This window comes from Drosophila simulans, chromosome 3R (genome assembly GCF_016746395.2).
Source record: "Drosophila simulans strain w501 chromosome 3R, Prin_Dsim_3.1, whole genome shotgun sequence".
Classification (NCBI taxonomy): domain Eukaryota; kingdom Metazoa; phylum Arthropoda; class Insecta; order Diptera; family Drosophilidae; genus Drosophila; species Drosophila simulans.
This window is the reverse complement of record NC_052523.2, coordinates 13,877,872-13,904,508: the sequence shown is the minus strand read 5'-3', so window position 1 is coordinate 13,904,508 and position 26,637 is coordinate 13,877,872. Positions and strand designations below refer to the sequence as shown.

General features: G+C 44.7%; 4 protein-coding genes across 4 annotated transcripts; 1 reads left to right on the top strand and 3 right to left on the bottom strand.

Annotated features, from left to right (window-relative positions):
• Positions 1-57: 57 nt before the first annotated feature.
• LOC6728408 (chymotrypsin-1) lies at positions 58-1,188 on the bottom strand. Its single transcript, XM_002103719.4, has 3 exons — positions 1,029-1,188; positions 352-953; positions 58-289 (listed from the first exon to the last, which is right to left on the bottom strand). The coding sequence occupies exons 1-3, from the start codon at positions 1,120-1,122 to the stop codon at positions 134-136; spliced, it is 852 nt and encodes a 283-aa protein (XP_002103755.1). The 5' UTR covers positions 1,123-1,188; the 3' UTR covers positions 58-133.
• Positions 1,189-4,103: 2,915 nt separating this feature from the next.
• LOC6728407 (chymotrypsin-1) lies at positions 4,104-5,213 on the top strand. The gene is made up of 2 exons (XM_002103718.4): positions 4,104-4,901; positions 4,962-5,213. The coding sequence occupies exons 1-2, from the start codon at positions 4,266-4,268 to the stop codon at positions 5,127-5,129; spliced, it is 804 nt and encodes a 267-aa protein (XP_002103754.1). The 5' UTR covers positions 4,104-4,265; the 3' UTR covers positions 5,130-5,213.
• A 1,259-nt stretch (positions 5,214-6,472) lies between these two features.
• On the bottom strand, positions 6,473-7,589 carry LOC6728405 (phosphoglycerate mutase 2). Its single transcript, XM_002103716.4, has one exon. The coding sequence runs from the start codon at positions 7,500-7,502 to the stop codon at positions 6,624-6,626; it is 879 nt and encodes a 292-aa protein (XP_002103752.2). The 5' UTR covers positions 7,503-7,589; the 3' UTR covers positions 6,473-6,623.
• Positions 7,590-7,932: 343 nt separating this feature from the next.
• On the bottom strand, positions 7,933-12,122 carry LOC6728404. Its single transcript, XM_044923410.1, has 14 exons — positions 11,877-12,122; positions 11,615-11,815; positions 11,374-11,559; positions 11,236-11,308; positions 11,047-11,173; positions 10,419-10,992; positions 10,209-10,365; positions 9,657-9,838; positions 9,403-9,603; positions 9,155-9,340; positions 9,027-9,099; positions 8,842-8,968; positions 8,215-8,788; positions 7,933-8,148 (listed from the first exon to the last, which is right to left on the bottom strand). The coding sequence occupies exons 1-14, from the start codon at positions 12,031-12,033 to the stop codon at positions 7,985-7,987; spliced, it is 2,982 nt and encodes a 993-aa protein (XP_044779345.1). The 5' UTR covers positions 12,034-12,122; the 3' UTR covers positions 7,933-7,984.
• Positions 12,123-26,637: the final 14,515 nt, after the last annotated feature.

Below are 26,637 nucleotides of genomic sequence, written 5' to 3'. Positions count from 1 at the left end.
TCTTTACGGACAAAGATAATGCTTCATTTTACTGACTTGGTAAAGTATATAGTCTGGTTAGAGTTTCTCAGAATATATTTGAACAAATCCGAGATTGATATTGCTGTTTTTACAATTTGTATCTTATATTGATTTAGGCCATTCTTTCCTTAATCCAACCGTCAAACATGGACACTCTGGTATAGACATCAGGGTTGTTCGAGGCGCAGAAAGCAGTTCCATAGGAGACGACGCCCACCTGTTTATAGGACTCACCACTCTTCATCACCAGAGGACCGCCAGAATCGCCCTTAAATAGTATTTCAAAATTAGCTAACATTATTCCGACTTCCACTTAAATATACTACTCACATTACAGGCTCCCTTGCCAAACCGCTCCAAGGCACAAATCTCGGTGTCCGTCAGCTGGGTCATCGTCTCCTTGCACTTGGAATTGCTCAGTGTCTTGTAGTCGAGCTTCTGGAGTACAGTGGGATATTTGGCGAAGGGACCTGTACCGAAGTGGAAGACAGAACCCCATCCGGTGAGGAGAACCTCCTGATCGGCTCCTACCATGTCCGATCCACTGACGTCAATGGTGGACACACGCTTTTCGTCCAGCTCAAAGGGCGGATCGATCTTGAGGATGGCGATGTCGCTAGTCACCAGCTCCTGGTAGTTCTCGTTCATCTCGTACGACTGCACCTGAGATCGGAAGCCGGAGCTATCGTTAAGATCCCTAATTCCAGCAACTACGCTAATTCGACTGGCATTCTGGCCATTGACGCAGTGGGCAGCGGTAAGGACGCGATTTGGGGCAATCAGGGATCCACCACAGAAGTGTCGCATCTTTCCACTACGAGTAAGAAACTGCATGGACACCTGGTAGGGAACGTATTCATCCTCTGGCACATCGTAACCGCCAACAACTCGCTCCTGGGAATTAAGATCTGCCTCCTCGAAATACTTGTCCACTGCAATGGTCGTGGAAAAATGTATACAGTATACTGTATACAGTACTCGTTGGTTAAGTTATAAACTTCACTTACAATCGATGACATTGCCCATGGGCTTACTTTGAACTCCATCCAGAGCTAACAAAGTGGAGCTAAGAAGTAGCACAAAATAAGTTACTCCGTTCATGGTTAGACTGAGCCTGAAACTAGCAGTGCATCCGAGGTTTATATAGGCACGCCAGAGTCTCAATTAATTGGGGCTTTTCGTTCAGCTCGATTCATTTGAATTTTATCAAGTGCAGCTGTGGGCGGTCGTCCCACCTCATGTAATGGGTTACAAGGTCGCTGGGCAGCGATAGCAATGGTCTAGGCGATAGGAACCGACAGTTGGTAAGGGGAGACAAGTGGGACTGGTTGTGGTGGAAGCCTACTAAGACTTATTTGAACAGGTTATATAGATAGTTCCTTTGCTTAATCACAGCTTAAGTCACCAACTATTTCTCGAACCCATACATCATCTAAAGATCTGTGGTGATGAGTGAGCTTCTTCGATTCACGAGAATAACACCTACGCAAAGTTGGGACAGAGGCACTGAAAGAATCAACATCAGAATAAGAGGCAGTCTACTAACCAAGACCTCCTCCTTTCAGAGCGATCTGCCTTCGAGTTTTAATCAGCGAATAATTTAAATATTCCGATTAAACAAGCCCCTGCCACGGCAGCGGACATTTCTTTTAATTCATTGTGCGGACAAGGAGACAAGGAGACCTGCCGCTGGCAATCAGCACCTTGGACACCTCGGGCACCTCGGAGGCAGTTGCAGTTTGAGCTTCGCATCCAGACAGGAGCTCCATCCAGGGCCATCCACATGTTCGATGCAAATCAGGCTTCATTGCAGCCTCGAGTTTTGCCTCAATTCCAATGCTTCTTTCATGGGCGGGCCATGGAAGCGCTATCTGGTCCACATTCGGAGTCAGATGTGTCAGTTCCGGGCCTGATTGCATCCAGCTAATGAATCATTTCGGGTGTAGCCGGATTGGACGGACCAGCCTCAACTGTGTGTGCGGCGCACAGGCGCGAATTAATTATGCACACCTCTCGGTTTCGTGGCGACTCCTTCGTGCTTCCATCCGGCTGCTCCTCCGTTTGCATCCTGGCTGCTGTTGAGGTCTTGATCTTTGGACTTCTGTGTTAATTGTCCTGGGCTGCGATGCAGAGCCACGAAGCTGCGAGCCAGCGAACCGATTTGAACCCGAAATGGCTTTATTATATCGCCAGAGAGCGAGAGACTCCATACACAGGATGTGTCTGCGGATCTGAATCCGACTCTGGCGCCTGTCGTGTTGCCTCCTGCCTCCAATTGTTAATTGGACCACCCTGTCAAGGCATGACTTATCTGCAGACTTTATGCTTGATTCCCGCCTCTAATTTGCATGTGGGCTTGGTGCGTTTTTAGGAGACTTAAGGTTGACGGGTTAATCCCTGTGTTAACTCATTAGGCTTTGTTCTAGCGAGCGAAATTTAATCAAGAAAATATACACACAAGAAAGTTTGTTATACATTTTCATTTAATCGGGAAAAAATACATACATTAAAAATTTTATGTTAATGGAAGCAATGTCAGTTTAAAAGAACACTTATCATTGGTATCATTTCTATTATTAGGCATCATCAGCTAGTAAAAATTGCATATATTATTCTAAACTTACAACCATTTTGCACTATAAGCTGATAAACAGATTCGAGTTTGCACAACCAGCAGTCACAAAAACCCGCTTTAATGATGAAGGCAGAAATCGCAGACGATGCTCAAAATTCCCACTAATAAAGTGCACTTTAATCATTTCATCATCAGCGGTGTTCCCGAGACCATATCCTCCTCTTGAAGGGCTGGCTGGTGGATCGGTTCGGTGTTAACAAGATAAGCATCCTGCCCGTCGGCTCCGACGGGACGCCATCATTATTATGACATTTTGTTTGATTGCCTGCCCCGCTGGATGGCCGTGCTTCTGGGCCATGTTCACCAGTTGGCCAGTTTGCCAGCCAACTTCTGTAGAATTGTGCGTGTGGCCCAGAAGAACAGGCCACATCCGAAGTGGGCATTCATTGCCGGTGCAATTTTTATGGGCTTTTTGTTTTCGGGACTTGTGTTCTTGTTTGTCTCTTTGCCGCCAACGTCTTCAGCTTGATTTATTGGCCGAGTTCATAAAGCAGAGCCGCTGGTTTTATGATCTGTGCGGAGTGGGAGAAGAAGTGGCATTTTATGTGTGTGCATGTACCAGGCTTAAAATACAGTAGCAGCTCAGGAAGGGTATAACTAGCCATGCTGATTATGGGGTCAATCAAGAACAGGTTGGAAAAACTTTCCTCTGCATCGACTCGTATGCAAATGATTATGACTGAGCCCCACATAAACAAACGGGATCAGCCTGGTTAGTCGAATGAGTTTTCCACTTCGCAGGCAATTAATTTTCGCACTCGCTTGCAAGTGGAAAATTAATTGCGTGTTTTGCATAATCAGTAAATTGGTCGTTTATTTTAGTACTTAATTTGCCCAGGATCGCACCACAAGGTGCACCTCGTTCTTCCAGCGAATCAGAGGAATCCCACTCCACTCCTCTCCATCTAGTAATATAAATTATGACTCTGGACACCAACACATGCAGCGATCTGGCGTTGGTTCTGCGCCCGAGCATTGGCAAATTAAACAGATTCTTATTTGCAAATCAGATAAGAGATCATGCCACGGAACAGCGACCAGATACGAATTCGCAGTCGCCCAGATAAACAGATACCGATATGGGGATTCGGCTAGAGCTGCCTTAATATTTATCGGTCGCGTGAGCGTGTTACCTAATTGATGACAACAGGTAGGCGCTTCTGTCAAGCCCAGTTTTATGATGGCATCGGAGGATCGCATCCCGGCCAGCTTATGATAACCAGGCACGCAAGGCGACAACTGGGCAGCTGGGAGCGGAGCAGCAGGAGATTCCAGTCGACTACTGTTTGAATCAGAACGTTTGAAAATGGTATAGATTACTTTGATCTGTCCATTTTGTATCATTAAATATATGTATTAAATTAGTAATTAAAGTACTAAAAGTAGAGTATTTTTTTAAGTGTACGTGAGCACATATGTGTTATTTGTAGGAGATATTTGGGAAAGGTCACCCCGATTCAGCCCACATTACATTTCAAGATCACCGAAATTTAAATGTTTGCATTGCCAAATAAATGATAAGGCTGTTCTGCATGGAGATGTATAAAATGGATCGGTTGCAGTGGAATGCAATTCATTCGCAATAGTTGAAACGAGATCGTAGTTTAATATGGTGGTACTACGGCTTTTCTGCATCTTGTTGATCCTTCGCCAAGGACTAGCTGACGTGGTGACCACGACCACCGAATCACCCACTAGGATAAATGGTGGGCAGCGGGTTAACGAGACGGTGCCCTTCCAGGTGTCCTTGCAATTGCAGCGACGTGGTCGCTGGCAGCACTTCTGTGGAGGATCCATTGTGAGCGGCCAGCACGTCCTTACGGCGGCCCACTGCATGGAGAAGATGAAGGTCGAGGACGTTAGCGTGGTCGTGGGGACGCTCAACTGGAAGGCCGGTGGACTACGTCACCGGGTGGCGACCAAGCATGTTCATCCGCAGTACTCGATGAATCCCCGCATTATCAATGACATCGCCCTGGTCAAGGTTACTCCGCCGTTCCGATTGGAGCGATCCGATATCAGTACCATTCTTATCGGTGGCTCGGATCGCATAGGCGAGAAGGTTCCGGTACGCCTCACCGGCTGGGGATCCACCTCTCCATCGACTTCCTCGGCGACTCTGCCGGATCAGTTGCAGGCCTTGAACTATCGCACCATTTCGAACGAGGATTGCAACCAGAAGGGATTTCGGGTGACTCGGAATGAGATCTGTGCCCTGGCTGTCCAGGGTCAAGGGGCATGTGTAGTAAGCATCTAAATAGTAATATCATGCTAAGCAGAATCAAACATGTTTTCCCAATATTAGGGCGACTCTGGTGGACCACTGATTAGGCCTGGTAAGCAGCCGCACCTGGTGGGAATTGTCTCCTACGGATCATCCACCTGTGCCCAGGGCAGACCAGACGTCTACACGCGGGTGTCCAGTTTTCTGCCCTACATCAGCCAGGTGATCAACCAAGACTTGGCCCAATAAATACCGATCCGTAGCGCATAAATAAACCGATTCTCTGCCCGAACTTGACTAAATTCCTCGAAGTCTTGCGTTCTTGGTCACATCCCCCCACTTTCTACGCTTTGGCGACTAATTAAAAATCTTGTTCAATATTCGCCACAGCCAGAGGGAGGGCGGAGGAGTTCAGCAGTCCGGGTGTCTGGGTGCCTGGGTGGAGTCCACAGAGTCGCCTCGCCATCTTCGTGGTCTAGGCTTGGCCCGACTCCAGCGAAAACTTGAGCTGCCGCCTGCCAGGGCGACCATGATAAATGCAAAAAGCAATTTATCGCGCATTTAACTCAATTCAGTTTCTTTATGGCAGCGGGATGTGGATGCGAGCATGAGGATGTGGAGACGTGGGGATGTGGTGATGTGGAGCCGGAGCGCTTGGGCGATGGAGCCTGCCACAAAGTTTCGCTGACACGCAAACTGTTTTGCGAACTCTGGACTCCTCTCCAAAGACCGGGCCTTGTAATTCGATATTAGATTTTATGCGCGACAAATACGAAGTGCAAACATTTTTATGTTCCCGCCGTTTCTATGCTGCAATTGGTATACCAATTTGACGGGGCGCCGACTTTGACTTTAGCTTTAACTTCGGTCTGGGCTCCACTGCGTCTGTGTAATTAGGTTCAAATAATGTGGAGCTCAGGCCCATGCGCGCCACACTAGTCAGCAAGATATTGTAGTTCACACAGCCCCCATGGAAGGATGATCCTGCCGAGGACCCAAGTTTGCCAGCAGAGTGCCCGTCTCCTAGCTCGTTTCACGCTCTCAATTTACTGGATCAAAGCTCGCCACGCTCTGCGAGCCTAACATGGAAAATCTGGCCCCAAATGAACTCCCATATGCTAGACGGCTGGCAGCGGGTTAAATGCTCAGAAGACTAAACCTAAACCAAAACTCCAACCACCTATCCATCTCAACGCATCTCATTCGGAGGGAATCTGAGTCTCGCCGGGCACAGCGCTCAGCACATAAATTCATTTAGATCAATCAATTCAATTTGTTTGTCAATAAGCCCTAAATGAGTATTTCATTTAAACAAATTAAAATTCGACCCGTTCGGAATGCCAGAGGCTGCTCGGACTCATCCCGCAGCAATTAAAATTGACGCGACACACTCGATTCCCTGATTTCTTAAACGAGCGCAATGGAAACACATATAAATACGGCTGGACTTTGGCTCAGACCCAGACCCAGACCCACATCCAGACCCAGACCCTGGGACCCAGAGCCGTCGCCAGAGTTCCAGAGACCAAGACCAAGACCAAGAGACCAACGGCCAGGCAGCCTGCCCATCGTTGTTGACTCTTCATTGTCAATTAAAATCAAATAAATTTATTTGCTGCTTGACATTCGCCTGGCCACAGTGAGCACCACTTTCGATTCGCCGCTTTTGTTTGGCATACAAGTGCATTGAGCTGATTGCTCTGACCTTCTTCGGAGGCTGCTGGACATACCCGAAATCACGGATCACTTGGCTTTGCCCTGGTTGGCCACCGACTCCATTGCCTTCTTCACCGTCTCCGGATCGCCGAGGAACTTCAACGTGGCCAAGGGCTTGAGGTTCTCGTCCAGTTCGTAGACGAAAGGAATGCCCGTGGGCAGGTTGAGGCTCATTATGTCCTTGTCAGAGATGCATTCCAAGTGCTTGACCACGCCCCGCAGGCTGTTGCCGTGGGCGGCGATCAGGACACGCATTCCGTCCTTGATCTGGGGCACTATGACCTCGTTCCAATAGGGCAATGTGCGCTCGATGGTGAGCTTGAGTGACTCGGATTTGGGGAACTCCTCCGGCTTCAGTTGGTCCTTGTAGCGCGGATCCTCAACAATGCAGGCGTAGTACTCGTGATCCTTCTCCATTGGCGGCGGTGGGGTGTCAAAGCTGCGGCGCCAGATCTTAACCTTCTCCTCGCCGAACTTCTTGGCGGTCTCGGCCTTATTCAGACCCGTCAGTCCGCCGTAGTGGCGCTCGTTGAGGCGCCACGTGGTGCACACCGGGATCTTCTTGTGCTCGCTGGACTTCAGGGCGGCCCTGAGTGTATCCTGGGCTCTGGTCAGCACCGAGGTGTGGGCCACATCGAACTCAATTTTGGCATCTTTGAGCGCTTTGCCAGCGGCACAGGCCTCCTGCTGTCCCTTCTCCGATAGCTTGGCATCGAACCATCCGCAGAATAGGTTCTTCTGATTCCACTCGGACTCCCCATGCCGGACCATCACGATCCTGTACTTGCCCTTCTTCTCGGCCTGCTTTCCGCCGGTTGATGACTTCGAGAACGGGCAGCGGGCTTCGATGTTCGCCACGCGACACAGCAATTGGCCACACCACGAACTCCTGGCCAGAGCCAACATTTTGGGACACTTTGAATTTGGAAAGTTTTTGCAGTCTATATCGTGTTCATTTCGAATGGGTTTTCTATTAAAACTGTCGGGTTGAACCTGTGACAGTAAGGAAAGTTCGTTGAAATAAGGTTACTTTGAGGTTATTATTTCATTCTTTCTAACAATATGGAAATATTATTTAATGATTGGTTATATTCTAGGTTTCACTGCTAGTAATGGTTGCTCAGCCAGCTTCATAGCGGTATTGTCTATAAACCTAAGGTCCTTGTACAAAAAGGTGGTACACAGCATATAATTTCTTCATATTTTATATGAAGAAGATCTCGGGTGTAACAAATCTATACTTACATGTTTTAAAAACATAGAAAATTAGTCCAGATTCACTAATTTATTAGAATATTCAAAACTGCCAAACCGTTTTATTTGTAATAGATGTATAAAAAGAGTTCTTATAACCAATATAATAGAATTTTAAAAATACGAAAGTTATGTTATGAAGTACGTCGTTCAAATGCCAGTTGTGGTGACTGAGCAAGCTTTATTACCATGTGGTCAACGAATTCAAGATTTTCGTACGGAAAGCTGGTTTTTAGCTGATAGTTTCTTAGTATCTTGACTAAAGCTAGCTTCGAAGACATCAGTCCATATCGCCAGCCTGAAAGAAATAAAAAATGTTGTATTAAAATATTACTTATACAAATATTTCCCAAGGCTAACCGACCTATGCAATTTCTCCTTCCCTTTGAAAATGGAATGAAGGCGTATGGATGCCTGTCCTGGATTTTTTCCGGCAGGAAGTTTTCGGGATTGAACTGCGCTGCTTCTGAGCCCCAATAATCGCTGTTGCGTTGAGTGTTAAATATGTCTATGCTGATAGACACTCCCTTGGGGATGACAACTCCATTTGATAGCCGCAAGTCCTCCAGTGTTTCCCGCGTGCTTAACGGAATGGATGGTATCAAACGCAGGGTTTCATTCAAAACGCGATCTAGGTGAACCAATTGTTGAAGATCGGTGTGGGTAACCTCGAAGTCTTTGGCCAAAGGGAAGTGCTCCTTAATCTCATTGAAGACCATTTCCTGATGCTCGGGAAACATGGCCAGCAAAACGAGGGCATAATAAACCGTGTGGCCGCTTGTCTCGAATGCAGCGAGAACCATACTGCTGCATTCGGCACGTAACTCCATTAAGGACATTTCGTCATTACGAAAAAGTTCTATCGCCCTGTGTATAACAGTCTTTGATTCTGACTCGGAATAATTTTCTGGGTTTGAATTTAGCTTTTTGTCCAGAATCTGAATAGGAAAGTTCTAAATATGTTAATCTTCAATTTGCAATCTCAACTCACGTTGCTTATCATTTTATTAATCGTAGAAGTGTCTCTTCTTCGCAGCCATTCAAGTCCGAAGAGTTTGGAAACAATTTTATTTTGCACAAAGGGCACGAAAATATTTATGATGGTTAGCCGCAATATCCTAAGAAATATGGGTATCTATATATGTTGGAAAAACAAACTATATGGGACTCGCTTACGACTGATAGCTTTTTAATACTGCGTCGTTTTCGAAACTATCATCTTTCGTAACATCGGTTCCCAATGTGGTTTCTGTGGACAGTCAAAATTTAGTTCAACCCAAAATTGGAATGATTTGTCTACTTACGAGTAGCTATTGTATATGACCATTTTATGAGATCTGCAAGGACATCTTTTTCACCTTGACCAACAAATGAGTCAAAAACGCCAACCAGTAAATCCGTTTCAGCATTGAAAATGGGAAAAAAGCTGAGCAGGACACTATGTTTAAATGCGGGATTCATATGCTTGCGACGGGCCATCCACTTGGATCCTGCATGAGATAAGATTGGTGAAATGTTAGATGAATGTGGCGTATAGACTACAGTACAGTACCCTGTAATGTCAGCAGTCCGTATCCCATAGAAAGTGCGAGCGCATTAGTTATCTGAGAGCTCCTGTTAATGCATAACGGTGACGTGAGGACTTTCTCGGCAATCTCGGGATCTCTTGTTACCACAATTGGAGTTGTGCCTATCCAGGCCATATATGTGGAGCCGTGCCTATCCATGTACATGGTTCTTGAACTCATTCTGCCTGAAGATACGGATATTTAACTTGGCTAATTCGAGATTTTAAGTCGCACTTACCCCTGCTAATGATAAGATATCCTAGGGAATTTCCAAGTAAAGGGAGTCCCATTCTTCCCGGCAACTGCATCATCAGCATGTACAATTTGCGTCGACTCCATAGAAAACGGATCCAAAGGATTATACTCGCAGCGATCAACAATTGTATGACTATCATTTTAGCCAAGTATTGCTCATCTGAGCTGCGATGGATAAATATATATATTTTAGGAGGCTACATTAATTTGACGAGTTCGGGTTAAGATCTTTTCTAATAGCGTTACCCTAAAGTCAACATATTTATGGCTTTGAACTCTACTGCTTAATTACTTTGTATTTTGGTGCACTTCCATTTCAGCTATCATTTATTAGGAAGGTCCGCACATAAATAAGGAATACATTTTAAAAATTTGGGATTTACATTTTATTTTTATAAATAATTAAGTCACAACGTATTTGTTTAAGATAAATCTTAGTAACAGCAAAATAGTCCCATCAAGAAAGTTCCTAAAATAAATATCTAGGAAATTCTGATAAAAATACGTAAATGTAAAGAGTTTCTAGTGTTTCTAAGTTCGCCGATGAAATTCCAGTCCAGGTGACTGAGCCAGTTCCATTCCAATGTTGTCAACGAACTCGAGATCTTCGTATCGAAAAGATGTGCTTACTTTGCAGTTTCTAAGTATCTTAGACAAAGCAAGCTTGGATGACATCAACCCATATTTCCAACCTTAAAATATAATAATTAAAGGAAGTGCATTTTAAGATGGCAAACAAACCCACCTATACAATTCCGCCTTCCCTTCGAAAATGGAATGTAAGCGTAAGGATGCCTATCGCGCACATTGTCGGGCAGAAAGTGATCTGGGTTGAACGACGATGGATCAGTACCCCAGTAATCCCGGTTACGATGGGTTGCAAATATATCGACACCAACTCCAACTCCTTTTGGAATGACCACGCCAGAGGATAGACGGAAATCCCGGATTGTTTCCCTCGGTGTAAATGGTACAGATGGTATCAATCGCAGTGTTTCGTTTACCACGCGCTCCAGAAAAACCATTCTTTGCAAATCGTCGTAGGTGACCTCAAAGTCACCGGCTACGGGGAACAGCTCCTTGAGCTCCTGATAGACCGTGTCCTGGTGCTCCGGGAACATGGCCAGCAGGATGAGGGCGTGATACACCGTGTCACCAGTTGTCTCAAAGGCAGCGGCAACCAAGGAACAGCACTCCGATTGCACCTCCTCCCGGGACATTTCTCCATTCCGATGGAGTTCGATGGCCTTATTAATCACAGTGGTAATTTCAGGCTGTGAGCCACTTTCTGGCTTTGACATTAACTTTTTGTCAACAATCTAAAGGGCGAAAGGTCTTAGGCAAGTGATGCAATTAGTCCAGGCCAAACTCACCGTGCCTATCATTTTGTAAACATTGGATTTGGCCGAAGCTTTCTGCATTTCAAATCCGCCTAGTGTTGAAAATATCTTGTTGTGAGTGAAGGGCAACAAAACATTCATGACAATTATTTTCATAAGCCTAAAAAGTAGAAATAGCTTTGGATATTAATGCTAGTCTTTTTCGGATTTGGTTTCACTTACGACTCGTAACTTTTCAAAACTGAATCGTTCTTGAAGGCCGTTTCCTTCTTCACATCAGTTCCCACTGTGGTTTCTATGGAAAAATTCATCAAAATTGCTGTAGACATCTCAACACATTTTAACGAACATTTCACTTACGAGTGGCTATTCTAAAAGACCATCTCACTATATCGTCGCGGACCTTTTTTTCACCCTGACCGACAAGTGAGTCCAGGAAGGCCACCAAAGTTTTCGACTCAGCATTAAAGATGGGAAGAAAACTGAGCAAAACATTTTGCCTGAATGCGGGATTCAAGTTCTTGCGACGTTCAACCCACTTAGATGCTAAAATAAATAAAATATGTTATTATGGCGTAAGTTAAAGCCTCGCCTTCATTACCCTCCAATGATAATAATCCATCTCCTGTACAGCTATTAAGCGGCTTGGAAAGTATCGAGCTCCTATTTAGGCACTCTGGGGACATGAAGATTTCCTCGGCAATCTTTGGATCCCGAGTGATTACAAATGGCGTGGGTCCCAACCACACCATACATGTGGAGCCGTAAATATCCATATACTTGCTTCGTATGATCATTTTACCTATGGTCACAAAGATTTCAATTAATCCATTGCCTTTTTATCAAGTGTATTCAAAAATCACGTTTATAGGTTATCAGATACTCATAGGCAATGCCCAGAATGGGTAATCCCATGGGTCCTGGTATCTTAAATTGCATCATATAGAGCCGGCGACGACTCCATAGAAAGTATATCCAGAAAAACACTCCCACGGCTAAGAGCAGTTGAAACGTATCCATGGTAAGGACTCTAATCCGAACACGAAGTAAACAAACACTTTGAAGTAATTCTAAGCACTGTTTTGCCTCAGCGAATTCGGCAAAGGTTTTATACGAAAGTAGAAGTGCTTCTGTGGTTAAATTAATAATAATAGGTATGATGGTGTGCTTTATTACTAAGGTGTAAGCTGACCTTGAACTAACCAAAACAACGTTCGACTTTGTCCTCTTTTTAGGCGTTTTAAAAAAAAAGTTTCTGATTAGGTCAGAAACCGGGCGTCTAAAGGCAACTCAAACATTTTGCGGTCGGCGTACTTCCGTACTTTAAGAGGCCCAATGATCTCCTCAATCGCCCTACGATCCATCATCCCCACTGGGTGTAAAAGCAATTAAGCCCGAATCGCGTCAACCGCTTACGAGTCTAAGGCGAAGCTTACCTGGCTATATAACTAATCTGTAGACAAAGCGAAATAAAAAAACAAAAACCTATAGACAAGAAGCTGCTGGGCCACAACAGGTAAATCACTATCGAAGTGTGCGCGGGGCAATTAAAGTCACGAAAAATGTCAGCGGCGATAAATTATTTTTTAAGTGCGTTCCCCCAAAAAGTTGTCAAAAAGTGTTAGAAATTTTCACCGCAAGCTGGGAGGCAATGTCGATGCGTGGTGCCTCGGTGTCCCAAGGTGCCGGTGCCACAAGGTGTGGCACGCTGCCCACGAACATGGACACGGCACACGCAAGCTCCACAGATATTTGGGTGACTTGTGGTTACCCAGACGCTTTGGGTCTTTGGAAAGACGTCTGATAGCCGCGCGATAAGCAACATTACCGTACAATTTTCAATTAACACGCAGGGGAAAATTCGAGGGGGAAGTGCGGTGATAAATTCCACAGAGCCTCGACCCTGGCGCTTGCAGGCACAAACTGTTCGCCGGAGCACCAACAAATTGTCTAATCTAATGCCCAGCCTGGAGCACAGGGGAGCTGGAGTTGGAGCTGAACATGGAGCTGCTGCCCGGAGGAGGACGACATCGTCGTTGTGCTCCAGCCAGGTCGGAACTGATCTATGGTAGCCGTTAGTGTCGTCGGCAGTGAAAAGTTGTCGACCTGCACTGGCAAAATATAGTAAATAGCGAATGCAAAAAATAAAAGGCAGGCAAATCCCGGCAAATAATCGACAAACGTCCAACCAGCCAACTGAGCGTGGTAGACGATTTATCATCTCGACTTGGGCTTCAGTTTCGCCTCCAGTCCGGTGGCCGTAAAAGCTTCTTTATGGCTGCTTCTGTGCTCTGGACCCTGGACACTGGTTCTACCTATTGGACGGGATGGAAATCCCGCTCGCCGGGCACAAATCTTAGATTTTATGTTTAGCCCGCTCGCAGTGACATTTTCGCTTTGTTTTTTGCTGCTGTTTTATGGATCTTTAAATGATTTATATGCATGACATCGGAGACATTTAATAATATAGTTACTATTTGGAAAATAAATAATTCTATTATTAAACATAAAATATCGTTATATGGGTTTTATATAATATTTAGTCTTTGAAGCGCGTAATAACGTGTATATATTACATATACCGCTTTTCATGGGGAGTACAATTGTATATGTACGCTTACAGTGGTTATTACTACCATTTTTTTTTATTTTTCTCGGGTCAAAGCTCACGATTAAAGAGTATAAGATTACTTTCTATGCACTTTCGACTCGCATCCTCGAACTTAATCAACTTTTCAATTTTGCCTGAGCAAACAAACGAAACGCAAAAAGTGTCTTACCATTTTTCCTATTAGATGCGGCGCTTTCATCATTTTCAGGAGGCGCGTGAGGAGTTCAAAGGCTGCCCAAATGACATCCGTATGTGGCCAGTGGCTGGCCAAAATAATGCCCCTTCTCCATTGGCGCATATCCACTGGCGCAGTGGCTACTGCACAGCTGCAACTGCAACTGCAGCCCCAAGATCGAGATGAAGAGATGCATCTGGTGAGGAGCACACACGTCCGCTGGCCATGAACTTTGCTCGCCTAACCCCTTCCTGCCATTGAATGCTGAATTTCGGATTGGACCTGCGGCAATTTGAGCACCTGGCGGGCCCCATGTGAGCGCATCCAGAGCTCATTTTCCGTTTTCCCCAGCGCCGCGAATCGAAGTCCATTTGCGTAAATTGAAAATGAAGCGGAAAAAGGATTCAAACACCTGCGAAAATTATAACAGTTGAACGACTACTTAAGTAATGGACATGGAATTACTCGAAATTTAAGCCATGTATGGTAACCCCACTCACGTGAATTTCTGCCCACAGATGATTGTGTGTGGGTGTGTGAAATAGGGCTAAGCTCTAAGGCTTTGAGGTGATGCGTGCGGGTTCAGGCCTCAACTTCCGAGATCCCCGCCCACCTGGCGACGTGGACATGGACATGCATGCGATTCCATTTTGATAATAATGGCACAGCCAAATAATTATAATGATCGTGATCACAATCAGCGATGGGAGATGACTAAGCAATTTACCGTTTCTAAGCCGGGTATAGATTTCTGAGGCCAGACCCCGGGCACATCTTCAATGAAATTTCAGGTCAATTGTCTTGCGGCGGCTGCGTTTGGCTGTTTGGCTGTTTGTGTCTTGCGGTCTGGGATCCGAACTCCAAACCCCAGCCCAAACCCAATCCCAAACTCCAACCCGAACCCAAACCTGGGACCCAGAACCAGAACCAGACTTGGACCGCAGCCAGTTCTTGGCCAGTTCAATTGGATTTTCTTTTTTGTTTTTCGCATTTTCGTGCTTGCGGATTCTCCGACATCTAAACATCGATCCCCTGCGCCCCCGGAACATCTTCTCCAGATATTCCAGAAGACCTGGCTGCGTAGGCGCTTTCACAGATTAATTGAAGTCATAAGCAATTGTAAACTTATCGCTTCTCTGTCCGCCGATCCGATCCATCCACCAACTGGATAATTCTATAATATTTTCTCTGCGGTTTCTCCATCGCATCGCATCGGTCGAAAGACGGCCTTTATCGATTTGCAGTTTGCGAATGGTTGGTGGTGTTGGCGTTTGGTTAATTTGTTGCTATATTTGATTGTGGCACACTTTGCGCAATTATTTGATTGCGTTTCTATTAAGTCCCGATACAGTTCAAGAGGTCAACAATCAGAAGCCACTCCATTGGCTGCGCTTATTTCGCTGGGCTTCGGGGTTAAGTTCTTTTCATCATGTTTCAAATGTTGTGAAACAATGTAGAACCATTGAAAATTAAATATAAAATAATAATACATATTTTATTTACCATGATTCTTCTGCACCAAAACTTTATTATTGAACTAGGAGTTAGCCCGGCTCGATTTCATAAATCTGTCACTTGGCAGCTATTACCCATACGCCCCGCCATCCCGAGCAACAATGGCAGTAATAAAGTTTGGCAAGTGTGTGGCGATGCAGCTCATCCGTGACAATGGAGGAAGCGCCAAAGGCAGCAATTACGGAGCGCGTCGGGACGAAAGGATAAAAGCCGGATGCTCGAATATGGGTAATAAATGCGGCACGGCAAGATGATACACTTATCCGCCGACGCACGCAGCCACATGATGAGTTAAGAGGCAAATGCTAATGGAAATACGACAAGGAAGCCGCGCTATATCCTTCAGGCAGGCACATATGCAAATGGCATGCTAAATGTACATACGAGAAGGATGTGCGCCATGTGAATTTAGTGGTTACGGAAGCTGTGCGGCAGTTAAACATGGCGTCTTGCGATTTTATTGCCGCCTCGAAAGTTTGCCTACGCTTTGTGGCATAAATGAGCCCACGAGGATGTGGCAGATACGGCAGGGAGCCAGGGCGAATTGAAATTCATGGAGCAAAACCCCAATCTCGGAGCTCGGAGCGTGCCCGAAGCGTTAATCTGAATCAGAGTACATATGGGCCTAGATGGTTATGGCCAAATGGAAGCCCCCGCCGAATGTCTAACATATGTTTGCTTGTTGTTGTTCACTCGTGTTGTGTGGCAGCTAAATTGCAGGCAAACAATTAAAATGTTTATGCGACTCAAATTGAAAATTAATTGCTGGTTTTTCGGCTGCTCCTTCTGCGGTTTTAATTAATTTTTTTGTTTGCCCAAATTACGCACATATGCAAATTATGGAAATCTTGCGGAGTCAGTCTCCTCAAGTGCAGCTGTAGATTTGCCTCAGTTGGAGAAAAATCATTAGTAGATTGATAAATGGACTTTCGCCGCAAATTTGACAAATTTGCTAATCAAACAGAATGCTGTCTTTCACTTGGACTTTCTCTCTCTCCTTCTGTCGTTCGACAGTTGAAAGGTGTTTTTAATTACTCGGAGTAGTTGACAAAGGAACAATTAAGGTTCAACTGGGACAGCTCAGGACAGCATTTAGCCAAATGGAAAAGTGCAAATATTGTCAGAGTCTTCAGGACGAGTCCTCGCAGGCAGAAGGGTGAGTGTGAGAGAGTGAATGTAACCCACACAGGACCAGAACATCATTAGTGCCCCCACGTCAAATGGCAGGGGGATGGAAATGCCCGACTTTTCGTCCTTTAAAGACGAACTCGAAGACGAAGGCGCTCTTGGGCTCTTGGTATTTGAGAAAATTGACATTTCTGGCAAACGGCTGGCGCAATGCAAACAGCACCGAACAGAACAGAACATCCCCGGCCGGGGGAAGCGAGATTTTCTAAAACTAAAATAATTTGCTAATATTTGCACAGCAACGGCGCAAAGTTGAGACACAGTGCGCCACATCATTAATTATTTCAGTCACAAGCTGCGAGATTTCTTGGCTGTGGATGAAGCTCGAATCGGACTGCCAACGGATTGCCTTCAAAAGGTTGTTAATTAATAGGCATTTTCGCTGAGGAATTTCACAATTCTACATTTTTGACTGCCCGCCGATTTCTATATTAGTTTAACGGGATGCCAAACGATACCAGTTTTTATTGATTGATTAAAAGAAAGGGGGAAATTGGCCAATAAGAATGGTATGCAAATGGTGCAGCGCAAAGCAATTGATTTGTTTAGCTATTAAGAATTAATAAAATATTAAACTACATTGTAGAATATATATATTATTATGTTAAAATATATTTCTAAATTTTTTATCTTTATGAAACATACACAATTTCCACTTCAATCATTTGCCATAAATTCTCCATGCTGATTGTTTCCATAAAGTAAGCTAACATTCTGTTAACTAACAGCCCGTTGCTCCTGTTAGATAAGCCAACTGGAAAACTACCCACTGAAATTGAAATGACGAGTCGCTATAAGAAGCATTCTTAACGAAACTCGTTTCCACTCAAAGCCAACTCACTCACTCAACGGCTGGCCACGCCCCCTTGGAGAAACTATGTGTGTTTGTGAATTTTCGAGAGCGGAGCAGAGCTCTTTTTTATTTGTTAATCAAATACTAGGCTCCCCGAACTCCCCCCTCCAATTTGCCAACGCTCGAGCGAGATGGAAGATAATGTTTCCGTGAGTGGGGGGTTTGAAATTGGAAAATTTGTAAAGGAAAGCGGCGAAACAAGAGAATTTCCCAGTTGGCGACCACAAAGGCAGCAGTAAAGTGGAGCGCACGCGGCATCCAAAAAGCATCGATGGCATCTTACGGATACGGCTGAATTTTCCACATTTAAACGCTCTTCTCGAATATATAGTGCGGCTTATCTGGCCGATTTCTTGGTCGCTTATCACTGTTTGGATTGTTAATTTTTTAGTGCTGCCCGATTCGGTTTGGTTTGCTACAAAATTTATTATTTTTCCGGGAATCCTTATCAGCGGAGCGTAAAAATATTGACTATAAAGTATAGTTGAGAACATATATAGAGTGTGACCTAATCGAGAATGAGATTATTCCGAGCAGAGCCAGATTTCGATTTGAAAACTATTCAGATCCTATTATTTTTAGCTTGCCCCCAAAAACCTCTAATCGTCGCAATTAATAAATGACTGTTTTGCCAATAAACAGAGAAAACCTCTCACCCTTATTACCCTTTAGACACACAAGATCCTTGAACTCAAGCAGCCAAGATGCTGCCTCATCAAAAGATGCTTAGTTCCCCTTTTTTCGTCAACGATTTTTGGGTGCAAAAATACCCGAAAAAAATTAATTTCTTTTAAAGAGTTCATCAAAGGCAGGCCAAATGGAAAGGAGAGGGTAAAAAGTGGGTAAAGGGATGATGCTGAGGGGAGGGGTTCATAGGGCGATCATCGCAAGATCAAAGATGCTCGGCCTTTTAGCGCTGACTCCTTTGAAAGGAGCAAAATCAAGAAGCGTGTTCACTTCTCTACTTTTTAGGGTAAAATGTTGAACTTTCTTTTATTAATTACTGCTGACATGGGGCGGGGTTCAGAGGTGACAAGCTGTTTTGGTCCAGTTAAACAACTGAACTTCTGGCGTCTGATGGACATTTGACCGTTAGAACTGGACCAAAACACAGATTTCCATGGGAAACTTTAAAATTCTAACCTATTTACAGGAAAATTTTTATTCGCATGATGTACAATAAAGTTCCAAAGAAATATTACAAGACTTTTTTATTTTTATGTGGTCATCCTATTGGTGGAAAACTAGCTCTAGAAACTACCATGGCAATAGTAAAACCGACTTTTTCGCCAAATCACAGGCAGAACATAAAAATCGAATTAGTCCCGGCGACACATCAAATTGAAAATTATAATTAATGATGCTGGCCGCGTAACAGTAACTGTAACTATGGCATTTTCGCCATTCCGTTATCCGGACACGGAAAAAATGGGTGAAAAAAGCGGCGCATTGAATTCAAAAATCAAACGGAAATTAACGCAGAATTCATTGAAAATGTGCGAAAAATAATTGTCAAGCGGAACGTGGTGAGGGGCGGCACTTTCGAGAGGGGGAAAACTGCCAGGGGAGGTAGCGCGGTTTTTGCATATGCGTTTTCATGGAAAATCACACCCTGGTGAAAATCCCTTGGGCTGGGAGTAGGATGCATGTGTGTGTGCGTGTGCAGTAACCTTTGACCCAGTTTCTTGGGCTCTGCAAATATTTTTGCTTACCTTTTGCATATGCATGAGCCGCCGTCTTGATTCCTTTGAAAATGGAACAACAGCATTGAAAGCAAGCAAATTTGTTTTCCTTCGCGTAGGGAAAAAAGAAAAGCCGCGTGGCATCACTTTTTTGTTCTCAGTCAGGAGTTGACTTTATTATATTCATAAATATTTATTGACAGCTCAGAACGGAATGCCGCGAATACAATGGGCTGTTTTGGATTTGTTTTGTTTGATTTGGCAGCCCAAGGAGATTTTCTCCAAATTTTCATTAAGATTATGCTACATTTTTGGCACCTTTAAGGGCTTCCGAGGCACAAAAGTAAAAGAATAGAGAAAATGGTATTGAAAATTGATTGAATTCCGATGGCAAAATCCGGGAAATTCGATAGCGAAGTCCCGCCAAAAACTCTTGAGACTTGAATGACCTCAAAAATACGTTACGTTCGTTTAAGAAGATCCAAAATCTGAACAATAAAGCTACACAGATATATCACACTTTAATAAAGTCCTAAAGTTCAAACTAATTGAAGGTTTCACAATCGTGGGATCTTTTGTACGCATTCCATTTGATAAGCATCATAAAAATATACGGCTCCAGGATCTTCCTCCCTCTCGAACTCCCTCGATCTGCAGCTAATTGAATCCGGGCAAGTATCTGATGGTGGGACATCTGCCTCAAATGCGGAACAAACGACTATCTCAAGTCCCTGAAGATATGCCAATGGCGATACGATTGTCATGGCCATAAATGCTGTCACGCATAATATGCTGACCGGCAGCGCAATTTGCGATTTCAGTTTTATGGATTTCTAATGAAAAACCACATCAGCGAGCGCTATTTCTTGGGACACACCTGGACAAATAGTGAAGCAACCCTTCGGTGTGGACGAGATGACCCCGATGACCCAGCAACGTCTTTTGCATTTGCATATATCAGCATTTTCGAGGGCTTTTATTCCGTTTTTTGGGTGCATGATGTGTATAATTTTCCTCAAAAGAAAAACTAGATTTTTTGGGATAAATCCGGAGAATTTTTAATGAAATTTCCACCATTCTCAGGGGTTTTCGAAAAAGGACAAGCAGTCGTGTTAAGTGAACCATTTGATTTTTATTCTTCCCCCTGCTCTACTCCATTTAATTAATACTACAATAACATTTTGCGAATTCTGATCCTTGGAAAACGTCATCATTTTGTTGTGATTGACACTTCGCTGGCACTTCAATCAAAATTCCATTATTATATCGTGTGTGTTTTTTAATTGTGTTTGACAAAGTTGCGAAACAAGATGTTAACCCCGGGGGTTGACTCCAGAATGTAGGCAGGGATGCAGCAGCATCTTGAGAAAAGATCAGCAGCTGCCCTTGTCGCAGTGAGATCACCGAAAACTGACATTTGACCACTGGTCAAAGGGTTGACCAGCTCAAAGTTCGCAGCAGGATTATGGGAAAGGGTTAGACCTAATGATGCACTGGGGGATGCTGGAAACTCTATGAATTTGGCTTGATTTTCCCGCTCCCACTAAATTGAAGCCTAATCAAAACATCTAGCGCAAAGTATCAAATATCGTCCAAATCTTTCCGCCGTTTCAATCGAGCTGAGCAATCGCAGGGCATTTTTTAATTGCCTCTGGCGGGATAAAATCATATCAAATTGGGTTATAAAATTACAATTGCGGTTGCCGAACAAGAGAGCGCAAAAAAATGGGTTTACTAATGCTTGCGGTTTTGATTTCAAAGGATGCTCGCTGAGGGATGCCCCGAAGTCACCGAAATTGATACAGATCCTGGGCAGGATCTCCTCCTGCCAAGGGGTTGCAACTGTGGCAACGAGTTGAGTTCGAGTCGCGACAATTGCGTATGCTCGCTGTTTGTTTCTTTCGCTTTCTATATTAGCCCCGAGTATCGCATTACGCAGCTGATTGCAATCTGTTAACCCGTATTTGTCAGCCTCCGGGTAATCGAACTCAAAGTCGGCGAAAAGGGGGAAGTGCCGCGTGCCTTTCTAGGCCGCAGTTCAGGTATTATCTAATTACCGCATTAGCCGCATCAGGATCGACTTCTATGCGGACAGACATCTGCCGTGGGTGTGGACCGAATGGGAAATAGTTTAAAACCCGGCTCCTGGCCGGCCAGTGATGATGTCTTTGTCTCGTCCAGAAGGTGTCGCCCATTGTTGTGCAAGGTGACACACCTACCCGAGAGCCATTGTCTTCCAGTTGCCCGTTTCTTGCCTTTTCGGTGATTTACGGGCTGGCGAAAGGAAAGGACCTGAGGCGGGAGTTGCTGCGGATGCGGACACCTCCTACGCAGGTCCAGTGTTTGTCCGGCTACCAAAATAATTGACCATATTTATGGACATTTTAGCCTTTTATGTCTTCATGTCGGCACACTTCCCTTTGGTCATTCTGGGCTCATTCATTGGTTTCCCATTCGCATGGGGGAATACAACTATTTTAGTCTAGTTTTTCCACTCTCGCCTCCCGTGCCGCGTGCTAAATGTCTAAGCAATTGTTTTAGGCCGTGTTTTTGTGGCATCCGAACTTCCTTCCGTAAGCAATTTCATGCTCATTTTGAGGGCGTTCTAACTGGGCCTATTGTTCTCATGCTGGCCAGATGGCCGGAGTGTGAGAATTGGGCACAAAAAGGTGTTAATTGAGGGGGTCCAAAGATTTACGATGGAGTCACTGCGAAACTCAACTATTTCGGCACTATTTTACATAAATATTTACATGAGCCGAACCTTTGCCACCAGCCATAACCCTGCCCCCGGTCCAAGATCACCAGACAGCTTGACCCCTTTCAGTTCCTTGGGTACAGAGCTTTTATGAAATCGTTTGACAAAAACACGAGAAGAAACTCTGCTTTCGCAAGCAGTCGTATTAAAATGTCAGCCCCCCAATGGCAAATGTCAATACAAGGGGGTCCAGTTCCCCCAGTTCCGTCAATTATTTTATTATGATTCTCCACTGTAGTTTTGTTTTTGTTTCGGTTTCCCCCCCCACAGCTCCACTTACTTGGGTCGCCCTGCTGCTCATTTGTTTGTCATTTGCCGACTTCGAACTGCCGGCTAATTGTGGCTGCTTTTTGCTTTTCGCTTAATGCATTTTGATTTTGCAACTGCAAAACAGCAGCAGAGGCAGAAGTTCGTGATCTGTGGCAATCGCTTGACATTTACAAGGCGGCGGACTTTTGTTTTTAATTAGACGACTCGGAGTCGGATTCGGCATCGCAATCGGAGTAGGAGTAGAAGTCAAACTCTGGCTGGGTGGTCTCTGCTCCGTTGCTGATTATCGACGCGAGCACTTAGATCTTTGCCGTCGATTAAGCTGCTTAATGCCATTAACATGATTAAGAGCCAGCAGCCCCACTTTTTGTGGCCACTCCGCATGATGTCTCCACATGGGAAATCCCATTGAGCCGGCCAATTATGAGCGATCCCATCCATTCCCAGCTTCCAGCACAGGAGTTCCGATCGGAGCTAATTGAGCAATTGAACTCTGATCGCGGACTGCGAGCGATTGTGTCTTTAATTCATAATCAAATGATGGAAAACGGAACTGCCAGGGGGCACTAATCTCTTCTTGCTTACGGCCATGTAGCGGTCAGTTGTGATCTATCCCGTTTGGCGGGCTCTTTTAGGGGTGAGTGCTTTCGGGTTCGTCCGTGTCAAAGGTCAAAATGGACGAAAACTTCTCATGGGTCAGTTCGGTGCTTTAAAATAAACTAGGAACCAACTCGATTTCGGACACGGAAAAACGGGTTTTACTACCAATTTCTGCTCGGTTTTTAAAACATACTCCTCGAGCTTGACCTTTGAACTTAGCCCAAAAATCCAAAACGGGCCAATAATTCCAGTCCATCCTAGAATAAACCGAGTGCATGGGTATGCGGCCTGTGGGAAATGTTCTCGAATTTAGCCAGCTGCCTGCCGCATTTCGGTAAAAAAAAAACTTTTATCAAAAGAACGCGCAGATAACGGCGGGCAAACAGAACGAATTTGCCCGAAACTTATTTACACTTAGCGGCAACATTTGTTTGGCATTCCGAATATCTCAAAGATAGTGCAAGATCCGTGGGATGCCATTCGGATTGCAGCAGACGCCCGGCGGAATCTAATTTTATGAATGAACCAACTGAGTCCGAGGGCCGAAGGAAGTGCGAGTATGCGTAATGCAGTAACAAGTCAACAAGGCAACTAAACTTAAACTAATGAATAGAATGGCTCTCGGCACCGTATATAAACATAGTTTATCTGTCGGCAAACATTTGCCATGATAATAGTGATGAATACATTGCATCTGGGTCGGGTCGTACTCGAGATAGTTCTTCTGCAGGTGAGCGGAGCGTGTGGGAACCGCAGAACCTTTGCTGGTAGCCCAGATCTCTGGGTCTCTAAAGGTGGGCAGAGCGGAAGTCCAAGTCGTGATAAGAGTGGTTCCGATGTGGAAACATCTGGGGCTTCGCTTTGCATATCCCACCTCCACGCCCTATGCTAATTCCATTCGACACATCCGGGATCGCTTATGTTCCCTGATATACTATAGTCTTTCAGCTCAGCCGGTTAATTAGCTTTTAGCGAGTGAGTGACCACTTGGTCCGATCTGCGACAGAAACAGAAGCTCGATTGCACCGGAACCCTGACACCCAACACGCGGGTATATTGCCCCTTTTCTTTCCGTTCTGCAACTAAATTGCCGAAACCCAATAATTCTCACATTCGCCGCTGACTTTGATTGCTCCTTGTGGTTTCCAATTTCCAGGAGGGATCGAACATTTGCTCGACAGAAGGGTTGAGGGTAAGGGTTGTTCGGCTGCCCAATAATATTTAATAACAATTGATATAAATATTGAAAGTATTATTGAGTCATAATATGGACTCCTTCGCCCTTTGGTTAGACGTGAAATTTGACTCGCTTGTGGCATTTCTGATCCCATGTAATCTCCTCTAGCTTATCTTGGACCCCAGTTCGTCTAATAAATTACATTTGAACTGCTCAATTTTCAGAGCTATTCTATTCGGCGATAAAGGCTTATCGCAATGAGAAAATTATAACTAGAGAAGATAGTCCGGCTTCGAATTTCAGATCACAGCTCGTGGAAATCATAAATAAGTCAGCAAGGAAGGGATTTTTAAAGCTGGTTGAAGTCACTGACTGCCTGGATTTCCCCCACGTCCAATTAAAATAGCCTAGCTTCTCCGCAGTCTCATTTAAATATCCCTACATCCTGTATTGTTTCTCACGGAAATCTTTCAGAATTTGTTCCATTTTTTCCTGGTCGTTTTTTCTCGTCTCCACCGCAGTGTAACAAATTCCAATGGGTTTCAGAAATGCACGTTGTCGCCCCAACTTATGGTTAAATATTTGGAAAATCAGCCGCAGTCATAAATTGTAATCTTCAACGGGCGAGAGTTGCCGTTGAGGATCCTGACGCAGTGGATGTCACTTAAGGGTATGTTATTGTTTTTTTAATACTTGTCCAGATGTTGCTATAAGGTTGCAGTTGATTTCGACGGGGCAACCGATGGAGTCCCATGTGTCAATGATTTTTCCCGTATTTAAATGCTGTCCCTGTTCGGTTTTTTCTCACACTATAGTTGTCGTTTAGCTAATTTGTGATTTTTGGTGTTTTCGGTGTTGGATTTGTTTTTCGCTTGCCTAGGAAAACTATTTTCCGGCTATTGATTTCCATCGAGTGGTGGAACGACATCGAAGTGCTGGGATGATTTATTGACATGTTTACCGTTCCAAAAGGGGGAATGATTACTCTTGGAGTTTGCAGTGTAGCCAGTTTGTCCCTGGGAAAATACTTCTATACACCTGTTTATTCAGAGAATGTCCTGGGGATATCCTGTCCAACCTGTGCGCACATCCTGCATCCGTATTTGCCTGAGGACATCCACCAGGAAATCGGACTGCTCCAAGATCACGTATGTAAGTATTGTAGAAAATATTATTTACCTACCGCTCTCACACTGCCTTTGGAAGAACATTGAGGAAATCCTGATCGCCGGCTTTCCCAAGGATATTCAACTACACGAAAACAAAGCGGAAAATCCGAATTCTCCACAGTAATCCCCCCATTCCCCCGTGTGTTTTCAGAGCGCCTGCGCACAGGCCTCGGTGCAATGAGCGTAATTTGAAGACCGCGAGAAAGGCGACTGTGTTCACAGATTTCCAATTAGATTTTCCCACACAATGGAGCACATAGGGGCACCGGGGGAAATTAGTCTCTTTATGCTTAATTAGGATTGCGTATTGAGTTTCCAGGAAGTGCTCCAAGCAAATTGCGGCTGCCAGTTGACAGTTGATCTCTGATCTACCTGGGCACAAGCTGCGGTCTCGCATTGTTTGCCGTTTAATTGCACTTGCAACTGCAACACACCCATAAAAATCTCAACCGCAGGGTCCAAAACAATCTGAGTCAAGTGTTTCTGCACGCAAACGAAAAGATACGAAAGGACTTCTACCTGCTGTCCAGTACGCAGGCGCAGCGGATTCGGTTTCGGTTTCAGTTCCAGCTGCTGTTTGTGGACACAGGACGAGGTCAGAAAAGAGGACGAGGAGCGGAAAACGGACATGGCTGGTGGACAGCACTTTTGGCACTCGTCCTGCGGTCTAGCGCACATGTGTTCCAATTTTGTGCTGTATCACCGCAGAGGACTCAAACCAGAACGAGAGCCAGACTTGCGACACACTTGACGTTGTTGTGTCCATAAAAAAGGCTGGAGAGGGTTAAAACAAATATTAGTTAATACTGGCGAGTGAACACGGCTTGTCATAATAAAGTTGTTATCAGCGAAATAGTTAGAATAGTCATGTTTCAAATATGTAGTTATTAATCTTAAAACCAGAACTGAAGAGTAATAATTTCAGTCATTTTTTGCGTAACTTCCCTTTTCCATCATTAAAACTCCAAGTTATGTGATATTTTTATACTTTTTGTGGTTCAAATGGAATCAGAAGACAGTGCTAACGAGTTGCAGCATCTGCGGTTGGGGTTGAGTCTTCTGGCATGTGTCCGGATCGTCTTGATTGCCTCGTTTGCTGTTTAATCGCCGTTGACGGGCATAAATTTCGATCCATCCTGGGAGACCCCTCTTACGCTGCTGCCCCCTTCCATGCGACGACACCCCTTTTCAGCTGATTTGTTTAGTAAACAAGCGGATTAGGCACCACGGAAATTCGAGAGCGCCCCACGTTGGGAAGCCAGCGAAGTGTTGCCCTGATTTCGGTAAGGTGAGATACTCAAATTGGGAAGTGCCCGAAATGGTTTCATTGACAACTGTCACCGCTCCGGACGCAAGTATTCAGACTGACGTTTCTATATTTGGAATCATTTCGGTGACTCGAAATTTCTCACAGTTTACCAACAGTTTTTCGGAGAGGCCACAATTAAAATTAAATTTTAAAGCCCACACTAATTTAGTTTTTTCCCCCTGACTAAAGCGTAGTCTAATTTTCCTATTCGAGCAGGAGTGCAACCCCTCAGTTTTAGTTTCTGGCGTGACTCGGTCTCGATCCTTGTTCCTTTTTTCCGATCCTGTCGCAGGTGGCTCGTTTTAATGTTTTCAGTT